Below are 22,744 nucleotides of genomic sequence, written 5' to 3' on the forward strand. Positions count from 1 at the left end.
CTCAATTCTACAGAGCTACAGATTATTTACCTTTCATCCTATTAACTTTAGAAAAGCAAGATTTTCACGTAAATAGCTCAGGTGATAGCTCCTCAAGATAATTTTTAGTTATTCATCTAGGTAACATGCAGCATTCCTTCTAAAGGGAAAAAAGTCTCTATTAGGTGGTATAACATCATGCCTTTTCTTTCTCTTTTCTGTGGTAACCCCAAACAAACCTAAATCTCCTGGATCAATAGTCAAGAAAGACTTTATTATACGTTGTTCAATTCACAAATCTCAAATGCAAGTTGGCCAACGAAAATTTTTATAGTTTATCCACGATTCAGAATGCCTTATCAACACTGTAAGCTCTGATCTGAAGAAAAAGAAAAGAAAAATAGATGAATGGCTACATTCAAAAAGGCTTTAAAAAATAAGTCCTTAGTTTTGAATTATGCTAAAGAATAAGTACTTGAATTTATTGCTATGCTTTGGAAGATTTTAACTATCAGATGTGGACCTTAAATAAAAAGAACATCATAGCGCTTTTGTTTTCTTATGGATTTCAGTTTTAACACTGAAGTATGAAAGAAACGTGAGCTCATTGTCATGGATAATAATGCAACTTTATTGTGTGCAGCCTTTTTCACACCAAGTATTAGTTTTTCCATGTGAAATAAGTTAAGATTTAAAATGATAAAGTTACTGTTAAGGAGACACATAGAAAGGCAATAGAAAAAGCTGAAGAGAGTTTTTGTCTGAAACTGGAAAACAGAACAGTCTGGGGGAAAAAACAAAAGATATGAGAAAAGTACCACAGGCTAGAAAAACTACTTGGGGGGGAGAGAAGGGCCAGGCAATTGTCTCAGAGGGAGGGCAGGATTTCTTGTGCATGTTTAATGCATGTGCTTGGCAATAATAATCTTAGAATTTTCTTCTGTGTTGTTAGAGGTCTTAATTTTTCCCACTGTCTATAATTAATTTTATTATGCAGCATAATAAATATATGTATATATGTTTTTATTTAGCACAAAGTCCATTTGTCTCATTTTGTACCTCATCAGCAAAGTCATACCTCAGATACACAGTGGAAAACAACTGGAAGATCTATCAGAGTACATTCAAAGTTTGGATTTTTTAATCAAAAAAAATTTTTTTTATTATCCTATTTTGGTTTCCTTATTGAGTAGACTCCTAGGGAAAAGTAAGTACTGGGAGTTTACTGGTCTGCTGTAGAAGTAGAATTTAGACTCATAAAAAAGAAAGTTAAAGAGAGATCCAAAGGTTCACTTAAAATAAAAATCACCAGACAAGATAGGCTATGAAGAGCCTCCTCCCTGTGGCTGAGTTTAAGAACACATAACACTCTGGAGCAGCTGTCCTCAAACACCTCTGTCCAGAACCTACGCCTCTTCTGGAGTTTCTCAACTCTTTCTGCCCCACGTCAGCTTTAGCTCTCTTCACTACACTGCCATTTGTGACATGTTTATCTGCCACTGCGGATGAGATGGCAGTAAAGGAGGCAAAGTCCCAACCACTTATCAGAACATGAGAAGAGAAACGTATCCTTGGACTTGCTTTAGTGCTCTAACTGGCAAGTATGCCAAAGGACTGACAATCTTATATGCTGAGGTGGAAAAGAACCTATAATACTAGATCGAAAATCCTCTAACACAAGACACAAAAACAATATACATTAGGCCAGTTCAGTTAAAACTCATACTTTTTTTGGTATTCTCTGACAGGACTTTAGAAAAGATAAACCCCAATGGAGGAACATAACTTAAGTGTGGCAGAAAGGTGGCAATCATAAGGCCTGAAATATAAAGATAAATGCATTACTGGGGCATATTCTCCTGGCCCTGAGGTATGTGGGCAAAAAGGTCACACTTTACCATGAGACAGAGGGTCAAAGGTGATGTAGGGCTCTAAGAAAATATTTGCCAGAGGAATGTGATGATTCATTTATCAGTCCAGAAATCCCAAGTACAAAACTTTAAGATATAAGAAGGATCAAATTATATAATGTATATGATTCAATTTAAAAATTCTTAGCCCTCTTACATTATATTATCTAGATTACAATAGTAAAAAATCAAATTACATTCATATGAAACTTTTATAAAAAGAAATCAAATCCATTTTTATGAAATTTTATAGTACAATTATTTTCTAATGGGTGTTTTCTTAGGTCTTGGTATTTATAATTCCATTTACATCTGCAAAATTTTTCAAAGCGATAAACAAAAGGCAGTCAATAGAAATCTAAACTTTCCTTTGCAAAACTCCCTTCAGTTTCCAGGCCAGTAACACATGGCGATGTCAACTTCTCCTCCAGACATGGACTGCTACCAAAGATCCCCAGTTTAAGGAGCATGCAGGCCTCTACTCATTAGGAACGCTTTCTGGTTTGGCTCACGTTTCAAGAAATTCTGGAGCATGTCCATGCCGTCCAGAGATCCCCCAGGTTTCAGGATTAGGTTTCTGTATTTCATTCCAACCTAATAAAATAAAACATCATGCCTAATAATTCATTGTTAAAGCAATTTTCCAAATCCCTAGATGCAAGAGAGAAAGGGGTAAGGGTGAAAAAAAAAAGGACTTTACTGTGTCTGGAGGTTCTCTTTTGCCTAGACTACAGGTCTGTAGTACTTATTTGTTTTGTAGCTATGAGATCTGAGGCTTACAAACTCTGGTCTTCTACACACCTCTTTATTACTGTCTTGTCTCCTTAAGAGTCTCAACAGTGAGCAAACAGACGAACAAAAAATAGCCAAATGGAATGTATAACAGATTCTTCTTGGTTATCCCATCTTCAAAGCTATTTCAAAAGGGTTAGCAAAGCCAGTGTTCAGGAAGGCCGCAAACATGGGGTCTGTGTACCTGTAAACAGTGGCACCACTATGGCCAAACATTTTTCTGAGGGGCTTATAGAAAACGCCTCATCTTTATGAATGGCAGTAGGACAATAGCACATGTCCCATGGTGTAGGGTAAGATATTTCTGTGGGCCTAGAGCTGGGAATAAAGATCTTTTTAAAGTTTTCTTTGGGGATGAGGTCTGGAATTTTAAAACACATTGCAGTTACCCTGCCTTTATTTACATAATGTATGAGAAAATAGAGTGAAAGAAAACGGCTGTAATTCAGAATCAGTGCTATTCAATATTTTCACTTCCTTTTCATCATTCTTTTTGGGGAAGCAAAGCAAGACAATTCAGTGAAGCCTAATTCTAAATACACATATAAAATAAGTACTTCATATATTCATTATATCATTTGATCAATATGGCTAATAGCCTTTTTTTGGAGAAAGAGAGAGAGCAAGTAGGGGAGGAGAGGGAGAGAGAATCCTCAAGCAGACTCCCTGCTTTTTTAAGAAATTAAAACAAGTAACAACAACAACAACAAAACCTGGTAAAATTAATTTTAATAAAATATTTTAACTGGTATATCTACATTATTTCAACATATATCAATATAAAAATTACGGAGATTTACTTTTTGTTGTAGGTCATCAAAATCTATGTGGTTTTTACTTTTACACCCAATTCTTCAGTTGCACCAGCCACATTTCAGGTGTCTGACAGCCACGGGTAGCTGCCCCAGTGGACAGGTGCAAGGCCGGGAACACACAAGGATCCTTAGAAGGGCCTGTTGGACAATATTCTAGTCTGACATTGAAAAGGCATGCAGTAATCTTGTTGCCTTATTTATAAGCTCTGGATAAATTTTCTTAAAAAGGGTAGTGCCTGTAATCACTGATATTTGAATTCCTGAAACCCTGGTAATGAAGGCTTAGAGCTAGATTTAATGTTCTTTAGGGGAAAAAAATGATGTGCCGTTTCTTACTTGGTCTGCAGCAATCCAAGACTGTTACAACAGCAATCGAGAGCCTAAAAAGGGAGTGATGGCTATTTCTACCAAAGACTTTATTATTCTAAGAAGTAGCAGCTCAGGGCTCTGGAGCCCAAACAATCTCCTTCCCTTCCCTTTCTTTCATTGCCCAATGTGCTTACATTTGCCTATAATGTTGAATCAGCAGGGGGATTGGGCAGGCTGGGGAAGAAAGCCTGTAGCAATATAGGAAGAACTTAGAAAATGTGAATTAAATTCATCTGCAGAATTACAAAAATACTTTAACCCTTTTTAATGGAAAAAATATAAGTATATACTAATAGCGGAGACAGCAGTATGATGAGCCCCAGGTACTCTTCATCCAAACTCCATAATTAATATTTACCTGCAGAAATTCTTAATGCTTAAGATCTGAGATTCTTTTCCTTATTAAAAGACATATTTCATTCCACAAATATTATAGGAACGTCAATGAAAATCTAGATTAAGGTAAAGAATAAATCTCCCACAATACCGGTATCTCACAAAACAGTCTCATTTGCACAGAGAACTGTGGTTTTAGGTAGCAAAGGAAAGCAGGCCCTTGAGGAGCTGCCCGGCACTGTGAAGACGCAGCTCAGGGCTCCTCCAAACAGTAAAGTCACCGTGGAGCCTGGAGCCGGGCGTTGTTCCGTCTCCCGCACAGTATGCGGCTCAGCACAGCTCCAGTCCTGCCCCGCTTACGGCTCCAAACAAGTTGATTCAATTTCCTGAATTACAGAGCAATGGTCTTTTAATAGTTTTATTTCCTTTGCAATGAAGTTTGGAGAACAGTTTAAGAGTCATTTTGGTAATAGAATCTTGCTTTTCTTCAAAAAAAAAAAAAAAGGAAAAAAAAAAAAAAAAGAAAGAAAGGAAAAGAAAAGTTAAGTGAATTTTTGTGTTTTCCGAAGGTACTGGCTCTCTGGGTGTGAGAACACCGTCTCGGAGACTTATGCCACAGGTGGAAGGAGTCTTTGCCCAGAGTTATTCTATTTTGTTTACATAATAAAGAAACTTGAACTGAGAGCAAAGCAGAAAGAGAAGTTCTAAGACAACCATGGAGATTTTTCATGCTGAAAAAATCCTTCAGTACGATCTGCATTGCACATAGTAAGAGCTTCTATTAACTATTCCATGAAGGTGAGTAACATTAGTCACCTGTGTGGTTTTCAATCATGGAAGATGAGAGTGTATCTATTGGCGACTGTCCAAGTCCTCTCTAACAGGGGTGTTTTCTAAAGAAGGGTCGGGAGTTTGGGAGTCAGGGCCAAACCTGAATCTTGGCTTCACCCTAGGCTCTGTGGCTATGGGCCTTGGTTTCCTTACCTGTCAAGTAGGACTATGCCTCCCTCACTTAGTTGATGGGGAATGAGAAATGATTTCAGTACACTGCCTCCTCCCTAATGAACACACGGCAGCCAGGGGCTCTCAGTAATCCTCAGGGATCACTTCTGCCCCTCTCACACTGGCCCTACGTTCAGTGTCTCAAGTATAGAGCAGGGATACAGATGCACTCCTGGTTTGGCATCACCATAATATTAGTTCTGTCTCCTAATAAAGCTAAAAAAAGCACAAGACTTTGTCTCCATTATTAATAAGAAAGAGACTCCCCAATTCAGTAGGAATATTAAGTAGGAGAGACCAGGCACTCATTTTATCTAAGAATATGTACCCTTTATTTGAGGTAATATTTATTTATTTACTTACTTATTTATTTTTAAAGATTTGTTCAGCAAATTATTTTAGAGAGAGAGTGTGTGTGCAAACTGGGGGGAGGGACAGAGGGAGAAGGAGAGAAGCAGACTCCGAAATGATCATGGAGTCCCACCCAGGGCTCGATCCCATGACCACAAGATCATGACATGAGCTGTAATCAAGAGTTGGATGCTCAACCGACTGAGTCACCCAGGCACCCCCTGGGGTAATATTTTAAGAACAATATGACTTGAAGGAAGGATGCCATCATCTGTCAGTAATGAGAATGTATAAATGGCCAACAGCCTGGGTCTCCTGCTATCTCGGGCATCCGTGAGGCAGCACATGCAGACTTCCACTGCCTTCCAACCCTCCCTCCTTCCTGTTGTGACTGACTCTGGGGAGGAGAGCCAGAGCTGTCTCTTTCCTACTCTGAGTAACAGGCATCAGGGCAGAGTGTCCACCTGAGCACAGGTGATGACGAGCAGGCATCCCACAGGCTCACTGGGTGAATTTAAGAGTGGACTTTGAACGTTTCCCTCCACAGCCCATCTGTGAACTCCTTCCCAACAGCACACCCTTTGTTTTCTATGAGGGTGGGGAGATCGTGGGTGGAAAAAGAATACCTTGGACAACAACAAAGAAAAAGGAAGAGAGTCAAAGACTGGTGCTGGTAGTCAGGGAGATGGGAACAAGAACAGTGGGTAGGAATCTTTGCTCCATTCGAACAGGCCTTCTGGAAACCTTAAGCAAAGTTTCAATTTGTGAGGGTAGACAGAAGTTTTTTTCATGGGGAGGGAGATCAGGAAAAAAATAAAAAGGCAGCCAGTGTGTACTGGGGGAAGGGGAGGTGGATGGGGAGAACGACCAAAATTAAATGTAATAGTTCTGAAGCAGAGGACACACAAAAATGAACAAAACAGCTCCTATTACAAGGGTCTTATGATCTAGGAGGTGAGATAAAGGAATAGACACTTAACCAAGCAGATTATTAGGGTTCAAAGAGAAATACAGAGAAGGGCTGTAAGAACACAAAGGAAGAAAAAGTGCTTCCAGTTGGTTGGGATTTGAGACTTAGAAGGTCTGGCCTTGTAAATATGTAAGAAGTTAGTTGGAAATCAATTCCATTTCCTTCCTTTATCCTCAAATCAGGCAAAATCTAAGTCTATTGGAAAAGGCTGAAGTGTAAGAAAAATCAGCTTGGGGGTGGTACATCCGGAGAGCTGAAGCAGAAGTTAATCCATTTGGAAGGACTTGCAGGAGAGGAAATTTCATATTCTCCCTTAGCAACACATTACAGCAGGAACTGGGCCTAGAATTCTGATTGAGGGGCACTGGAACACTTAGCTTTATATTGCACATTCTCTGTCAGGTAATTCTCTTGCATGTTAACCCCAAATTCATCATGTTTCTGTGTCTGTTATTATATGTAAAGATCCAGTTACATTACAGATTAAAATACAGCGATACTAGATTTTTTTTTCCCTCTTCATTGATGGAAAAACAAAGGTTAGCAATTTCTCTAAATGCAAAAGAGGTGGAAGATAATTCTAGCTTAATAATATAATTGTCTTTGAATCCACAATGTCTCTTACCTCTTAGGAAATTTTCCCACAATGAAGTTGCCTTATAAAAAGAAATGGCCCTAGTTAAAATGCCCCCATTTTTTTCAACCCTATGATTAGCTGCTGTATTTTGAAACTACATTTGGTGACCTTAAAGATATCTTCAAAGAGCCCCTAGAGCTTGCCGGAAAGAATTATTCCCAAGCAGCTCCCTTCCACAGTTATTTAAAAGAAGAGCTGGAGAAGGAAAAGATTTGTCTGATAATGAGACTTCTCCATATTCTACTAGAAACAAAGACTTTAGAATATATTTAACAAACTAAACAGTTAAGATGGTCTATCTATTTACAATGAAGATGAGAGAAAATCACAAATAAAACCAGAGGTAGCAAACTTCTGGCTATTATAGATAAGTGGCCAATTCTAATACTTTGATAGAAACCTTCAAAACAGAATGAAACCATTGTACCATAAAATATGCTATTGCTACATTTGGTATTCAGAAGACTATAGGTTTGGGGTGCTTGGCTGGCTCAGTTGGGAGAGCATCTTACTCTTGAGCTTGGGGTTGTGAGTTCGAGCCTCACGTTGGGTATATAGATTACTTAAAAAAAAAAAAGCTTTATATTTGACCCTTCCTATTATTGTTTTCCCAGTGAGTAGGGCACTTTCTACAGTTAGGCTTGCTAAGATCTGGAATGTTTCTCAGAGCAGACCTTGAGCTTTGCAGGATGGTAAGAGGTTACAGAGAGAAGGCCTGGAGATGTTCGTTTGTTTATATCAATGGCCAGGACCAATAATGTCAAAGGCATGTGATCTTTTAGTCTACAGCCTCTCTAGAGTCTGAGGACTGAGAATAGCAGGCTCTGATTCCTCAAAGGGCCACAGCACTATCTTCTCAAAATGATTCAAACACTTCCTAGGTGAAACTAACATGCCATTATGTGTCAACCATACCTCAATTAAAAAAAAAAAAAAGATGTCAACCTTATATAGCTACAGTGGTACCAATATGTACTCAATTGTGATGCTTATTAAGAAACCTAAGACAGTCTAATTCTCCTTCCTTTCAAGGTGTCCTTTTATTTGTTTGCTTGCTTTTGCTGTGGTTTATTACTGAAAAGTTTCTAGAGTCTATTATTTATCCTTATTATTACAGAATTTTTATAATGGCTTTGGGAAAGTCTTTTTGATTCACTATGCTGGGCAATAATAACTGGTCCCTTTCTATTAAAAACTATGTAATTCTAGAAAATATAGCAGAATTCAGTGATGAGGAAAAAGATATAAAACATATTAGGGAGGGTGAGGGCCTTGAGACAACATAGTCTGTGTGAGATCTTGTGATTGCTCTGATACTCAGGACTTCAGATCAAATTCAGTAGTTCCTTATACTGTAAAAAATCTTTGGGGGCACCTGGCTGGCTCAGTTGGAGGAGCATGCAACTCTTGATCTTGGGGTTGTCAGTTCAAGACCCATGTTGGGTGTAGAGATTACTAAAAATTAATAAATAGATAAATAAACTTAAAAAAAAGTCCTTCTCTTCATCACAACAAACCTGTAATAATGACAGATGTTTTTTGTAGAATGGGATTACTGTCTCAAAGTATTAACTTTTATTTATTTATTTAATTTTTAAAGACTTTATTTATTTATTTGACAGAGAGAGAGAGACAGCCAGCGAGAGAGGGAACCCAAGCAGGTGGCGTGGGAGAGGAAGAAGCAGGCTTCGCACTGAGCAGGGAGCCCGATGAAGGGCTCGATCCCAGGACCCCGGGATCTTGCCCTGAGCCGAAGGCAGACACTTAATGACTGAGCCACCCAGGTGCCCCCAAAGTATTAACTTTTAATAAGTGGATATTTGAATTTTGTAAATCAGGTATTACTTTAAAGCAAACATTTGCAAAACAAACAAACAAACGAACAAACAAACAAACAAACAAAAAAAAACCCAGAGCAAACAAAACCAAACAGTGCACTTGTAGGAGGGAACAAAATGGCTATTTAAAAAGCCATTTTAGTATCTGCTACTGCAGGGAAGAGTGTGAGGGTTGGATGCAAAGGGATTTCCCCTTGGTCACTGTAGCCAGATTCACTACTGTTGTGACAGCAGGGGAGCAAGAAATGATATGATATCCCAGAGTATTCGAGAGGAAAGAAAACGGAAGGGATTAAAGCTAGCTTCATGGCATAAAATGAATAATATACAGCAATGTCAAATCCAGAATTACAGTAAAACTGAAAACTGTTTTTAACACCACAAGGCAACAATTCCAAGTTGTTTGGGAATTTTGCTTTCTCCAAGTTCAACCCAGGTCCCTGGTCTTAAATTAAAAGTAGTCTGGCTGTCTGCCAAGCTGTGAAGCTTGAGAATAAGAGGAAGTACTTAGAAGCATAGTGGCAGGGATTGAGGCTGCTGGACTTGCAAGTTCCTTGGGGTCCACTGGGATCAGAACTTTGGTTGTCATGTTGACAGATGGGAGAGAAGCGGTCACGGTGGAGGGTGCTGGAGATGTGGCTGTGTGAGTGGAAGCACCGAGGAGGTGAGTGAGGAAGCTTACTTGAAAAAGGTACTGTTAGCACTTATGCCAGGAAGCCTCACCAACTAGTAAGAGCCAGTAACAGGTCATAATTGTACCTTTGTATAACTAGACCTAGTGTCTCTTTAATCATTGTTTTCTGATTTCGGCAATAATAATGTGCTCTACATAAAAATAAGGAAAAGTGCCACAGAAAGCACAGAAAAATATTTAATAATCACTCATCAAGTTATCACCCGATGCTAAGAATGAACATTTGATGTACTCTTTTTCTAAACATATATTTTAAAATAAAAATTTACATTCTATGGTACAAAACATTTTGTTTTTTTAGTTTATTTATTTTTAAAGATTTTATTTATTTATTTGACAGAAAAAGAAAGAGTGTACAAGCAGGGGGAGTGGGAGAGGGAGAAGCAGGCTCCCCGCTGAGGAGGGAGCCTGATGCAGGGCTGTATCCCAAGACCCTGAGATCATGACCTGAGCTCAAGGCAGACACTTTAACCAACTGAGCGACCCAGGCGCCTCCAAAATATTTTATAACCTGTTTTTTTTCTTTCCGCTTTGTGTAACAGTTAATATTAAAAATTCCAGATATAAGAAAAAGCTTGTTGAAGCCCCTTCCTCATGCTCAAGTCCATTCTGCTCTTCAAAAAATGGAAAGGCCACTTTTGGTTTGAATGATTTGGAAGATTTCATAAGTGAGTGGCCATTTTAGTAGGGTCTTTAAGAATGGTTAAATTTTGGGGGCACCTGGGTGGCTCAGCTGTTAAGCGTCTGCCTTCAGCTCAGGTCATGATCCTGCAGTCTTGGGATAGAGCCTCACGTCAGGCTCCCTGCTCAGCGGGAAGCCCGCTTCTCCTTCTCCACTCCCTCTGCTTGTGTTCCCTCTCTCGCTGTCTCTCTGTCAAATAAATTAATTAAAAAAAAAAAGAACGGTAAAATTTTTAAGAGGCATAGACAAGAAGGCACACATCTTAGGTGGAAGAACGAGAATGAACAAATTTGCGAAGGTGCAACGACCTACAGGAACACACAAATTTGGCTCACACACAGAATTCTGGGAAGTAAGGAAGGGATTTGATGGCTATGCTAAGGACTGTGAACAAGGAGAGGACTAACAAGAATCAGGAATTAAATAAAAAGAAAACCCAGTAGTTAAGAGCCTTAGGAAGTTGGCCATCGGGTCATCAGCGGTAACTCTGGAGAGAGAGTAACTTTCCAGTTCAGTTGGTAGAGGCAAAAGCCAGATAAAAAAGGTTCGCCAAGACTGTTTCTTACAGTGAGAAATTAGGTAAAAAGAACAACTGAGTAGTAGCAATAGGGTTGTCAGAGTCAGTAGCAATAGCCCCAGTTTTTTCCCAAGACAGCAAACCAGTAAGGCTTGGTATGAGAGACATCTCTGACACAGAAGGAAAGAAGATAAGTACTGAAGTATACAAGGAGAAAAAAAGATGAAGTACTCAGTCTTGATGACTTTACTTTTCTTAGTGGAGAGCAGAGAGGTAGTGAGAGACTCAGGGGAACGCGATAAGGGAGGTGGACAGGACAGCAGAGTAACACTGGGTGTCCAGACAGTTCGGATAGCATGACTTTGTAGTGGGGCAACATGGATTCACTACAATCTTCTCCAGAAAACTCTGAATCCCAAGGGTACCATCTCTAAGTGAGATGGTGGAGGAATCCAGGGCTGGGCACTTGGCACAAGGTCATGCAGAAGTCAAGATATTTATGAGAACAGTCAGTGGTTGACCATTGTAACAGGCTGGCCAGGGAATGGAAGGAGGTGTATAGTAACCTAAGAGCCTGGGTAGGGTGGGATGGAAGATGGTATGATTGGAAAGGCTAGTGTATAGAATGTAGGTGTCCTGGAGGTGTTTTTTTGGGGGGGCGGGGGGTGGGAGGGGATGGTGGTGTAAATTACGGCAATGTATTTCACCATATATGTTTGAGGCACTACGCAATCCAGAAACAAAGTTTGGGAGAACAAATTAGTCGGTTAAAATAAGCACAGAGAGCCTGATTTTGAAAATTTGTTCTTCTAACTTCTGAATCAAACAGAATAAAAAGCATACTGGAAAATGTATCAGCCCTAGAAATAATCTGACAGCTGAGTCTTCAACAAGAGTGGAGACTGGGGGACTGTAACTCAGGAAGGTTTGGCTGGTAGCCACCTGGCAGTCAATTCACTGTACACAGAAAGGAATGGCTCAGGTTAATGAAGCAGCTTAAATTACTTAGAGGCATTTGGGTTGCAAACTACATCGTAGGTGGGGTATGCCAGCTACAGAGAAAGGATACCTCCCACAGAAAATGTATAAAGAAACTGTGTAGAGAATATCAGAACATATGCAGACTATTTCTATCAGGAAGGAGTTTACCTTTCCTTCCCAACCTCCTATAAAACTAAAACATTGTACCGCACATGTCAAAACTAGCTGCTATAAATGCTCAAATGCATAAACAAAGCTTTGAATTTTAATTATGCAATATATTGGAATGTTAATAAGCACGAAAATGCAGGTTTTTTTTTTTAAACTTATAGAATTAGAGTTAATCACCTGTGCACTGCAACTTAATGATGTATGATATGAAAAGATGCAAGACTTAAAAGTTAAAAGCTGTTACCAAATCTCTTATTCTAAAATCTAGGTGCAATTAATATTTTACACTATGAAATAAAGGGGAGGGAGCAACTGCAAAATTAACAAAAGGAGAAAAGAAAATACAGTACCTCTGGATTCATTATCCCTTCTTTTTTAAAACAGCTGTAAAACATGTCCATGGAAAATACTTCACTCCAAAGATATCCATAATATTGGCCATCATATCCCCCTGCCAAATGTCCAAAAGTGGCCGGCATATTTGTGCCTTTAAAGAAAGATACATTTCAATCAACGTGATGGCCAATGTTAATCAGGTTATCAACTGACTAAGGTTTCCTTATGCGGAGCCCCGACACTGGGGAGAAGAGACAAGCAGGATCTTACCTGTACTCCCTGGCTTTACCTGTGTCCTTGGCCAAGATGTTTACAAACTTCTCTGCTACGATGACTCAACCTCGGAGATGGTTTCGGCCCTAAGCTCTGGAATGCCTAACAATAGTTTCAGAGGCTTTGTCCACACCCACCAGAGAGCTCAGTGTTCCAGAACTGCTCAGTCCTTTCTTATCCCTTAGACATGTGTCTTACAGATACTCTGATCGTAAGCCTACTCTTTGTCACAACTCTTTCTATCTAAAATGTGTCAGAACGGCACTTATTTTAGGTTCATAATTACTGAGAAAGAACTCTTTATTTAAAAAGCTAAAAAGGTTTTACCAACTCTGTCTACCTCGAGGGCTACTTTTAAAAAGGGGGTTTTGTCCAAGTGGCCTCAGGCACAAAGCTGGTATATGCTCCACTATAAACAGATCACAAAAGGAAGTGAGGAGCCTGGACTGACTCAGTTCACTCTTCTGACCTTTAGTATCACTATGAATGCGATGGATTCATTTAAATAACGACTTCGCCGGTGAAAAAAGTCTCGTTACCAAACTATGTATACGTGAACAACTACATGTTGGCTTCAAATATATAACTATAAACGTGAACACACACGTGTGTGCACCTCCTCACCCACCCCCATGAGTGCCATAAATACTGAGTTACAAAGTGCTAAACTGCCTTAACCGATCTCAGAACCAAAAACAGAAGCAAGGTAGAAGTTTGTGCTTCTCTCTAAAACTGCCCCTTCTGCCAATTTCTCAGTGAAATCTCTGGGAAGTCGCGGTGCATACACGGAGGGAGGAGTCAGGTGGGTGCTGCCAAACGTGAATGGCTTTCTCTGCTCTGGGGTGGAGGCCAATTGCTCATGCCTGATTACACTAAAATGCTGCAGAGCTGGAGCCACCTTTCCTTTAAGCACTTTTGGACAGGGTAACTCCTACGGACAGAGTAAGCTTATCTGAAAGTCACGGCCTGATTATAGGAATCAGAAACAAATTACGTGAGGTAAGCTGCCTGACGAACTCTGCCTTCCCTGGCAGTGTTGGTAGGAGTATACCCTGCGCCCCAAGGAGAAAGTGAATCCACGTCTTGGTATTTACCTACCCGGAGTAGCTGCAACGCCTAAGACCTCTGTGCAGTATTTGGCATATTCACTTGCAGCGTCCAGCGATGCGTTCGTATGGAGAGACTGATCGACTTTGCTCAGAACAATCTGGCGTAAGGTCAGAAGACCTAATAACATAAGAATGTTTGGGCATGTTTTGGAGAAGAGAGAACTACGTGTTCTAATATCACAAGATCAAAGATTTCGAAAACTGATGCCTGTAGTACACAGTACAGAATGGGAGCAAGGTATCTCCTTTAAGATTTAGAAGGGGTGGACTTTTTTTCTTGGACGCGATCCCAGTATATTTAGCAGTCTTCCCTCCCCAGGTTAGCACTCTGAGGGTACTATCATTATTAAAGGGGAAATAAGTTCTATAGAAGAAGAGGCCAGCAATTCTCTATTAAGCAATTCTAATGTATTTTCCTTTTCTAAAATTACAAGTCATACCTGTGTTGACCAGTCTGGAAGCAACAAGTTTTTCAAGCAGATCATCCATAATAGGGCTTCCATCTTTATAATGTTTTGACAGTCTTCGGAGGGAATCCATGTCCCATACCCAATTCTCAAGCATTTGTGATGGCACCTCTACAAAATCCGTTTCCACATTTGTTCCACTAAATCGTGCAAAATCAGTCTAGAAAGCAAACACATAGGTCTTTTTTTAAAGCACTGAATGAAAATGTGATGAATCATAATTAAGACTCTCTAAACTTGGGTACCTGGCTGGATCAGTTGGTACAGCATGCGATTCTTGATCTTGGGGTCGTGAGCCCCACAGTAGGTATAGAGATTACTTAAATATTTAAAAAAAAAAAAAGACCCTCCAAAACTTAAGTCAGAATCAGAGTCAACTGCCTCTTTGAATAAAGGGTTAGGATAACTTCAAATTTAAATGGAAACAAAACACAATAGCCAAGCAGCCTGAAAAATAACCACCAAGTACTCTATGTTAAATTAATATTTCATTCTTTTGAATCATAGACAAACCTGGAACAATCATCAGGAAACAGAACTGAAAACAAAAATCAGTCTGAGTTAAAACTAGCCTTATGCTTTAGAAGTAAAAATATTTAAAATTTTTTTCCATTAGAAATGAATAGATTTTTTTTTAAAGATTTTAATTATTTATTTAAGAGAGAGAGAGAGACAGCCAGCGAGAGAGGGAACACAAGCAGGGGGAGTGGGAGAGGAAGAAGCAGGCTCCCAGCGGAGAAGCCCGATGTGGGGCTCGATCCCAGAACGCCAGGATCACGCCCTGAGCCGAAGGCAGACACTTAACGACTGCGCCACCCAGGTGCCCCAAAAATGAATAGATTTAAGACAATTTCTCCCAACTTCTCTTTTGTTTGCTTCCTTTTACTTATTCAATACATGCTTTTCCGGGGGCACACGTCACTCTATTTAACTACTCAAGTTTTAATCAAAATCAAAGAGTTAAATGACACCACTGCAGACAGATATCGTTTGCATGTATGTTATGCTTTGTGTTCTAAACTTTAAATAAGTGATTCTAAGAAAACCGTGCTGTAGAAAGCCACTTCAGTGGGAGTTAGAGCTGCGGATCGGCTGGCAAGTGGGGTGAGTGAAACGCGGCTATCGTTTCCTGGACAAAGGATACACTCAGGAGTTAAGGTATCCCTTGTTAAAATAAAGGACTTATTCTGAGGGTGTGGGCTAAGAGTTCAAAAAGTTTTTTTTTAAAAAAGTGAAGTTCAGTAAATTGTCGAATCAGATGTCAGAAAAGCTCTTGCTCAGAAAAGAGGGGAATTCACTAGAATAGGCTGATATTTTCGAACCCGCACACCATCCACAGAACCCCACCGGCAGAGGAGATTCCGCATTAAACCAACTGGGTCATCTGCAGAATGGGGGGTATCGCTGTGCTGTCCTTCCCTGAACCTCTGTCCTGTTTCCCTCTTCAGATGTGTGACGACACCCCGACCCCTCCCTGACTTCTCTGTCCCTGCGGCTCTGCAGAGACGGGAAAGGAAGAAGGGCTTAAGCACCGGAGGATGCCGCAGCTGGGACGCCGCATCAGCAGCAAAGAATGATTCTGCTTTTGGCCCGGGGCAGAAGCACAGATGTCAGAGCCATTGCACATTCTGCCTTCCTCTCTTTATGCAAAAAAATGTTTTGCTTGACTTCCTATTATAATTGCGCTGATTCTAGATATGAAGAGCTGCAAATACTGAAGGGCCAAAGGGGATGAAATTCATGAGGCGCTGGAATGAGGCCACCTGTGTTTGAGGACATCCCAATAAAAAATTCTTACAGGAAAGAAGCAAGGGTTCCAGAAAACTGAATATTTTGCCTCTTTCTGGCATATAATCTTCTAAAATAACAAACATCCTACACTTAGATAAAACAATCTGATACAATAATCATAATGGCCGACATCTATTGAGACTTTACCACATAAGGCATTATGGATTATCCGATTCAAATTCCAAAATGACTGTATGAAGTACATACTGTAACCTCTGTTTTGAGGTAACGAAATTGAAACATAATGAGATTAACAGGAGAGCTAGGATTTGAAACCAGGTGGTCTGACTCCAGAACCCACGGTTTTAACCACAATTGCTCTAGTGCCTCTCTATCTTATAAGAAAAATGAAAAACATAAAAGGTTACATTATGATGTTACAAAGTGGCTAGATCTTCCTGGACGTTATCTAAAGTAGAAAAGTCTTATATCAAACTTGCCTTCATAAGAAGAGCAAAACTGAGGTCTCAGCTGTGCTTTCTTAGCAATCCTACTTCCTCTCTATACTGGAAGATGTTTCAAGGACCAAACCTGAGGCTGGGTGTAAAGGTCAGCCTTTGTGACCACCTGTCCTGCACTTGGGATTCTGTCATACTAACTGCACAATTTTCTAAAGATTACAGTTTTTAAATAAGTAGTAACAGAGCAAATAAAGACAAATAAATCACACCATCAGCGACCACTACACAATTATTTTAAGAAAAATACACATTTTGTATATTCTGCTTGTGTGAATATTTTGCCATCAACATTTGCAAATGAGGGTGCAAATCAACCCCAAATAACAAAATGTATGTGTGTGTTTGAAGGCGGTGGTGGTGGTATTTCAGAACCTAGAAAAACATGAACAAATGAATAACTCATGAGCTAAAATTGAATAAAATAAAAATTAACGCAGTTATGTCATTCAGAGTAGAGAAGAGAAGGCTTATTCTGTCCAAAGCCATCAGGTGGTGGGGGAGAGAGCACAGCAAATGAATGAACAGATCAACAATGTCTTCTAAAGAACAAAAGGAAATGTTTGCAAGGAGTAAAAGCTAAAAATAACCCTACCGCTTACTAATTTCCCGAAAGTCAGTCACGCTGTTTCTCTGTGTGCCCTTTGAGCAGTATTATTTAAATATTTTTCAAATGAGGAGAACAAAGAACCTACGAAATTCAAAAGCTCAATTTCCAGCAAACGACTAAATTCTAAAAAGAAAGGAATCCACAGTGAGCCACTGTATTAAGTCTACAAAGAAACCCTGAACAAGTCTTAGGATCTAGTAGCCTGTTGGGGGTCTGACACTCAAAACAGCACTACTGCTGAATGATTACTCACTGTTGACCAGCCAGCAAACACCACTCCCTAGTTTTAAACTGTAGGTTCCAAAGAACCCTAAAAAGTCCTTTATATAATATAGTTTTCAGTAAGAACAATTTGAAGGTGATGAATATATAGCAGATTATAGGCTACAGTAATTACTGATGTTAATTTACTTCCCAGATAAAGCAGAGCATTGTGAAATAAACAAAAATAATCTGATTAACAAATCACTTTGCAGGTGACACTTCAAAATGTTTTAGAGCGTTATTGCTGCAAGAAAGGTTTTGACAATAAAAGCCTAGAAAACAAAGTAAACTTAGATTTCTGTTTGGTTATAATTTCTTGAGAGGAAGAAAGTTGTCTAAAATGATGAGATTTTTCATTATTACCTTTTTAAACAGAAAATAGGATGCCTAAAATATACACTGTTACAGATTTTCACAACAGATCATTTGATGTTACAGGGATTAACTTCTCAATTCAGACAACACAACAGGAGCTGGAGCAAAATTATATAAACTAAAGCTCAAAAGTCATGTGAGCTTTTGGTGTATTTAAAGACCAAAGTCTTAATAGATTATTGTTCTAATTAAGTGACCAAATGCTTTTAGCGGTTGCAACGGAAGTTTTATATTCATGATACCAAATCCCAACTCAAAGAAAAAGAAGTTGCTGATATCAGTAAGTGTACTGTGTTTAGAAGAAAAGGCCCCAGGAGAATGGACTCTGGCTGTCTGAGGTGATCCCCTATTGATTTCCTAGCAGTCATTCCATATCCTGACCCGTCTGATTTACCCCCAAATCCAGGGATGCTGCAGATGTTTATGTAACAAAGCATTAAAAAAAGAGAAGTGCCACTGTCTCCCAGACTTTGCCACAAATAGGGGGTTAAAGTTCATACTTTTAACTTCACATACACCTACCCATCAATGGAAGTAATAATAGTAATAAAGAGACCCTGAATAACACTTTGCTAACTTGCTTATTAATCTTCACAGCAGCCCTATAGTTCAGCAGATCTGTATCACCACCATGATTTAAAAGACAATCTGCAGAGGTCTTAAATACTACTTTTTTTTTTTAAGAGAGAGCTCGCTCGCTTGCACGTGCAAGTTGGGGCGGGGGCGGTGGTGATGGTAGGGTAGTGGGGAAGGGCAGAGGGAAAGGGAGACAGAATCTTAAGCAGGCCCCACACCCAGCAGGGAGCCTGAGGCTCTGAGACCATGACGCAAGCTAACATTAAGCATTAGTTTTGTGTACACATGTGTGTATATACAAGGAAATAAACACACAAATAAATAAAATAACAAAAAAGAGATTCTGAAAATAATCACTTCTAACACTGATGATGGAACCTCTCACTGTGCAGGGCCGGGGGTAGGGAGCAGAGGCAAGGCTGCTGCTAAGTGTTTACTGTACTTGAGGACTAAAGCTGAAAGGTCACCTCACCCAGAGGGAAATGCGGAACTAGATAAACTCATTCATTCCGCATATGCTTACGTGTGGTTGATTTAGAGGGAATGTCATTTAGGAGGCGAAGGAGAAAAGAGTCCATCCGACTTGGGACACATACTTGGGAGAGCAAATTCTGACCACGTGACACAGTGCTGTTTCCAGGGCGTGGACTGAGAGCACGAAAGTGGTTACAGGCAACAGAGTGGTGAAGAGCATGACCACCAGACTGTGGGCGAACAACCCAACCCTCTTGAGTCTCAGTTTTCTCTACTTGGAAATGGGGGGAATAATAGTTTAATAAGAGAAGTAGGTTGGTAAATCTACTTCAGGAAATACTGTGAGGGTAAAATTAATAAATGAAGGTAAGGCACTGATTACAGTGTCTGGCATGTGGTCAGTGCTCACTAAATCTTGGCTGCTATTAGCCTCCTTAGTCTGCCCAGTTTGCCTAACCAGGTATGGTCTTGGCTGGTCTGATCCTGCTTGTTCTTGGCTTCCTCCAAGGACCTATTTTTCGGTGTTAATACTGAAGATTAAACAAACCCACATTCTTTTCAACTCATTTCCCACCATTCACAATACTCGAAACTGCTCATGCTGCTCTAGCTTCAGGAATCAAATTTCCAAATAGGCAATAAACATTAAAACAACAGAAAAACAAACACAAACCTGCTGGCTTTTTTTTTTTTAAATAGATTTATTTATTTAAGAGAGCAAGAGAGTGTACATGAGTGGGAGGGGCAGAGGGAGGGGGAGAGAGAGAACCCCAAGCGGACTCCACAATGAGCACAGAGCCTGAGGTAGGGCTCCTTGTCACGACCCTGAGATCACGACCTGAGCTGAAACCAAGAGTTGGAGCCTTAAGCACTATGCTACCCAGGCACCCCTAAATCAGACGGTTTCTAATCACCTTCCACAGATCTTTACCCAAAAATCTACTGAGGGTAGGCATTTGTGAATTTCTTAAACAGGAGGTGACAGTACTTTGCCTCATGGCAACTTTTTTCCTCCTCTTAAATTATGACTCGTGTGCTACGTATTGATCCCCAAAGGGTTGAATTATGTATAAATATAGTTAGAAGAATACTTCAAATATGTATGGCACTTAATGCTTTCCCAAGTACCTTTCACATATTATTAAATCTTGCAGGCACCCAGGGAAGTAGGTATGAGCACTGTTGTCCTCATTTATGAATTAGAAAAATGAGATGGCTCAAGAAGTGTAATAACTTGCTAAAAGTCAAACAGGCCCACAAGCATATGGAGGATTTTTAATAAAGTGTTGTTTTTATTTTGTTTAAGATTTACTTATAAGAGAGTGAGCATGTATAAGCTGGGGGAGGGGCAGAGGGAGAGAATCCCAGGCAGACTCCCTGTTGAGCGTGGAGCTCTACATAGGGACCTGATCCCACGACCCAGAGATCAGGACCTGAGACGAAACCAAGAGTCAAGATGCTCAACCGACTGAGCCACCCAGGTGCCCCTAAGGCAGTTCTTATCCTAACACTAGGGTGCCTTCCTGACCCCTGTACCTCAGGGTTTATTTACAAGACAAGAAGCTCTCTATTAGCCTTTTGACCAAATTAACACATTATTTGGAATTACATAATTTGAAGTTTTTCTGCCCTTTCATCCTTTTCACTTTTAATTAGTAAGGCTTTATTGTGATTCTGTGCTGCTTTAAGACTTATTTATTTTATTTTATTTTTTTGAGAGCGAGAGAGAGAGTGCACATACACGCAGGAGCGGGACAGAGAATCTCAAGCAGACTCCACTGTGAATGAAGCCCGATGCGGGTCTCGATCTCACAACCACGAGATCGTGATCTGAGCTGAAACCAAGAGTTGGATGCTTAACCAACTGCAACACCCAGGCACGCCCTGTGTTGCTTTAAAATAATGATCTCTAACAGTGTACAACTCACTACTAATGTGCACACCAACACACATGTCATTATGGAAGCTGTTAAGAAGCATTACTCTTCTTTTCTAGCTAAGTTCAAAAGGCCAGTGATTACTGAGAGCTCAAACCACAGTAACGTCAAGAAACAAAACAGATACTACCTCTTGATTGCTATCTTCAAAATTATATGCCCCATAGTATCAACACAAGAAAATATGAGTGAAACTCATCTCCTGAATGATGAAATAGTAGACGTATTGACTAGTGCACCTACTGTTTGAAAACTGGGTGTTCCTGCAGTCCCATTTAAATATTACTATGACAAGCTCCAACGAGCTCTTCTGGTCACCACACTTGCACAATGCCAAAGTGGGGAACCCAAACACTGAGCTGCCATATCTTAAAATCAATCTAATGGATGTGTATGGCAAAATTTTTTTTTTAACTAGAGAAAGAGAGAGAGGAAGGGAGGGACAGAGGGGGAGAGAGAGAAACTTAAGCAGGCTCCTCACCCAGTGCGAACCTTGATGTGGGGCTTGATCAAACAATGCGTAGATTATCACCTGAGCTGAAATCAAGAGTCAGACACTTAACTGACTAGCCACGCAGGTGCCCCTGTATGGCAAATTTTTAATTCACATATTTCTCAAAGAAGTCAAAAGTATTACTAAACACAGAAGCTATTAAGCTCCTTATTCACTACCACCCAGTTTAGGTCAATACAAAAGGTTCTGAAATTATTATAAGCTGCAGAAAAGTGGTTCTTTGCCTATTACTTCTGAGACAAAAGTACTGATTATTGGTTCCATATACAATTAACTTAAAAGTTCTTTTTAAAATTTTTTAATTGAGCTGTAGTGGACATATAATATTATATTAGTTTCAGGTGTACAACATAGTAATTTAATGTTTATATCTTTAAAAGTTCTTAAAACATTACAGTACATTTGAAAGAATTAATAGACAAAAAGAGATTTTTCAAAGATAATCTCAGGAGGAAATGACCAATCAAGGTATTGTACCACATACTATTTAACTATATGACACATTTTGTGTTCATGAAGGAAGTTAGGCAAACTCTAAGAATTAAATATAGCCCACTGTTTCAAGACAGAGATATCATATACAAACGCTATCATCACCATATATACTGTCATCAGTATATCAGTATATATACTGATTCATGTATATATTTTCATATGGTTTATATATTTCAGTCATGAGTCAAAGAGCTCTAAAATGACATAATACCAGGAACATTATTTTCCAGCACTAAAAGTGGCTATCTCAAAGGATCAAAAATAACATAAAAGATCATGAGAATAACGGAATGGTAGAGAAATGCATTATGAGCACATGGTAAGCATATGATACTTGGGTTCTAAGAGGACTGTGTCTGAAAACGAGCACACACATCAAGAGCACTGAAAACCCTATCCAAGAACCACTATTATTTTAATAAATGTGATCAAGATACCAAGTTACTTTCTTGTGAAATCATTAGCTGATAATCAATACACAAATAAGGAGGAAACTGCTATAACCAGGAGTTCTTAACTTGGAACTCAATATGGTCTGGGCTTCAAGGAATCTGTGAGCCCTTTGAAATCCCATCTAAAAATCTGATTGTATGAGTTGTATGTACATTTTCCTAGAAGGGGTATCCACAGTTTAAATCAGATTTTCACAGAATCCTCATATCCAAAAAAGATGCACTATTCTAAAAATAGGCTATAGTTTATGTATGTACAAATATATAACTGGATCTTGGATAATCTAAGTAATATTACAAAAGTCTGAAATTTGAAAAGGTATTTGACTTTTCTAAATTACTCATAAAAATATTTTAGAAAAATGGAAATCAGATTTATTCTAATTAAAGGAAACAGCCATAGAATGGACACTGATTGAAAATAAATATTTCAGGAACCCTATAGCTGTGAAAGTACTTTAAAACTATGTAAGAAAGAAAATTTAGGTTATTCTGGAAGATTTCTTTTCCTTGGATTAAACACAGGATAGAAATGGCTATATCAGTGTATGAGGACTTCTTTATTTGAA

The 22,744-nt window shown here is 39.4% G+C and overlaps 1 protein-coding gene and 1 long non-coding RNA gene across 3 annotated transcripts in view; one reads left to right on the forward strand and one right to left on the reverse strand.

Annotated features, from left to right (window-relative positions):
* Nucleotides 1-232: 232 nt before the first annotated feature.
* NLN (neurolysin) overlaps nucleotides 233-22,744 on the reverse strand; it is a 97,717-nt gene continuing 75,205 nt past the window's right edge. For both annotated transcript variants that reach the window (XM_040622225.1, XM_040622226.1), the window contains 4 exons: nucleotides 14,203-14,389; nucleotides 13,752-13,880; nucleotides 12,395-12,531; nucleotides 233-2,483 (listed from right to left, as the gene is read on the reverse strand). In XM_040622225.1, coding sequence (XP_040478159.1) covers nucleotides 2,349-2,483; nucleotides 12,395-12,531; nucleotides 13,752-13,880; nucleotides 14,203-14,389 — 588 coding nt within the window. In that variant the 3' untranslated portion in view covers nucleotides 233-2,348. The remainder of the gene's footprint in view (nucleotides 2,484-12,394; nucleotides 12,532-13,751; nucleotides 13,881-14,202; nucleotides 14,390-22,744) is intronic.
* On the forward strand, nucleotides 3,502-16,696 carry LOC121100715. Its single transcript, XR_005832480.1, has 3 exons — nucleotides 3,502-4,667; nucleotides 4,771-4,999; nucleotides 15,678-16,696. It is a non-coding gene; the product is annotated as an uncharacterized LOC121100715 (long non-coding RNA).

This window comes from Ursus maritimus, unplaced genomic scaffold, assembly GCF_017311325.1.
Source record: "Ursus maritimus isolate PB19 unplaced genomic scaffold, ASM1731132v1 scaffold_5, whole genome shotgun sequence".
NCBI classification, from domain to species: domain Eukaryota; kingdom Metazoa; phylum Chordata; class Mammalia; order Carnivora; family Ursidae; genus Ursus; species Ursus maritimus.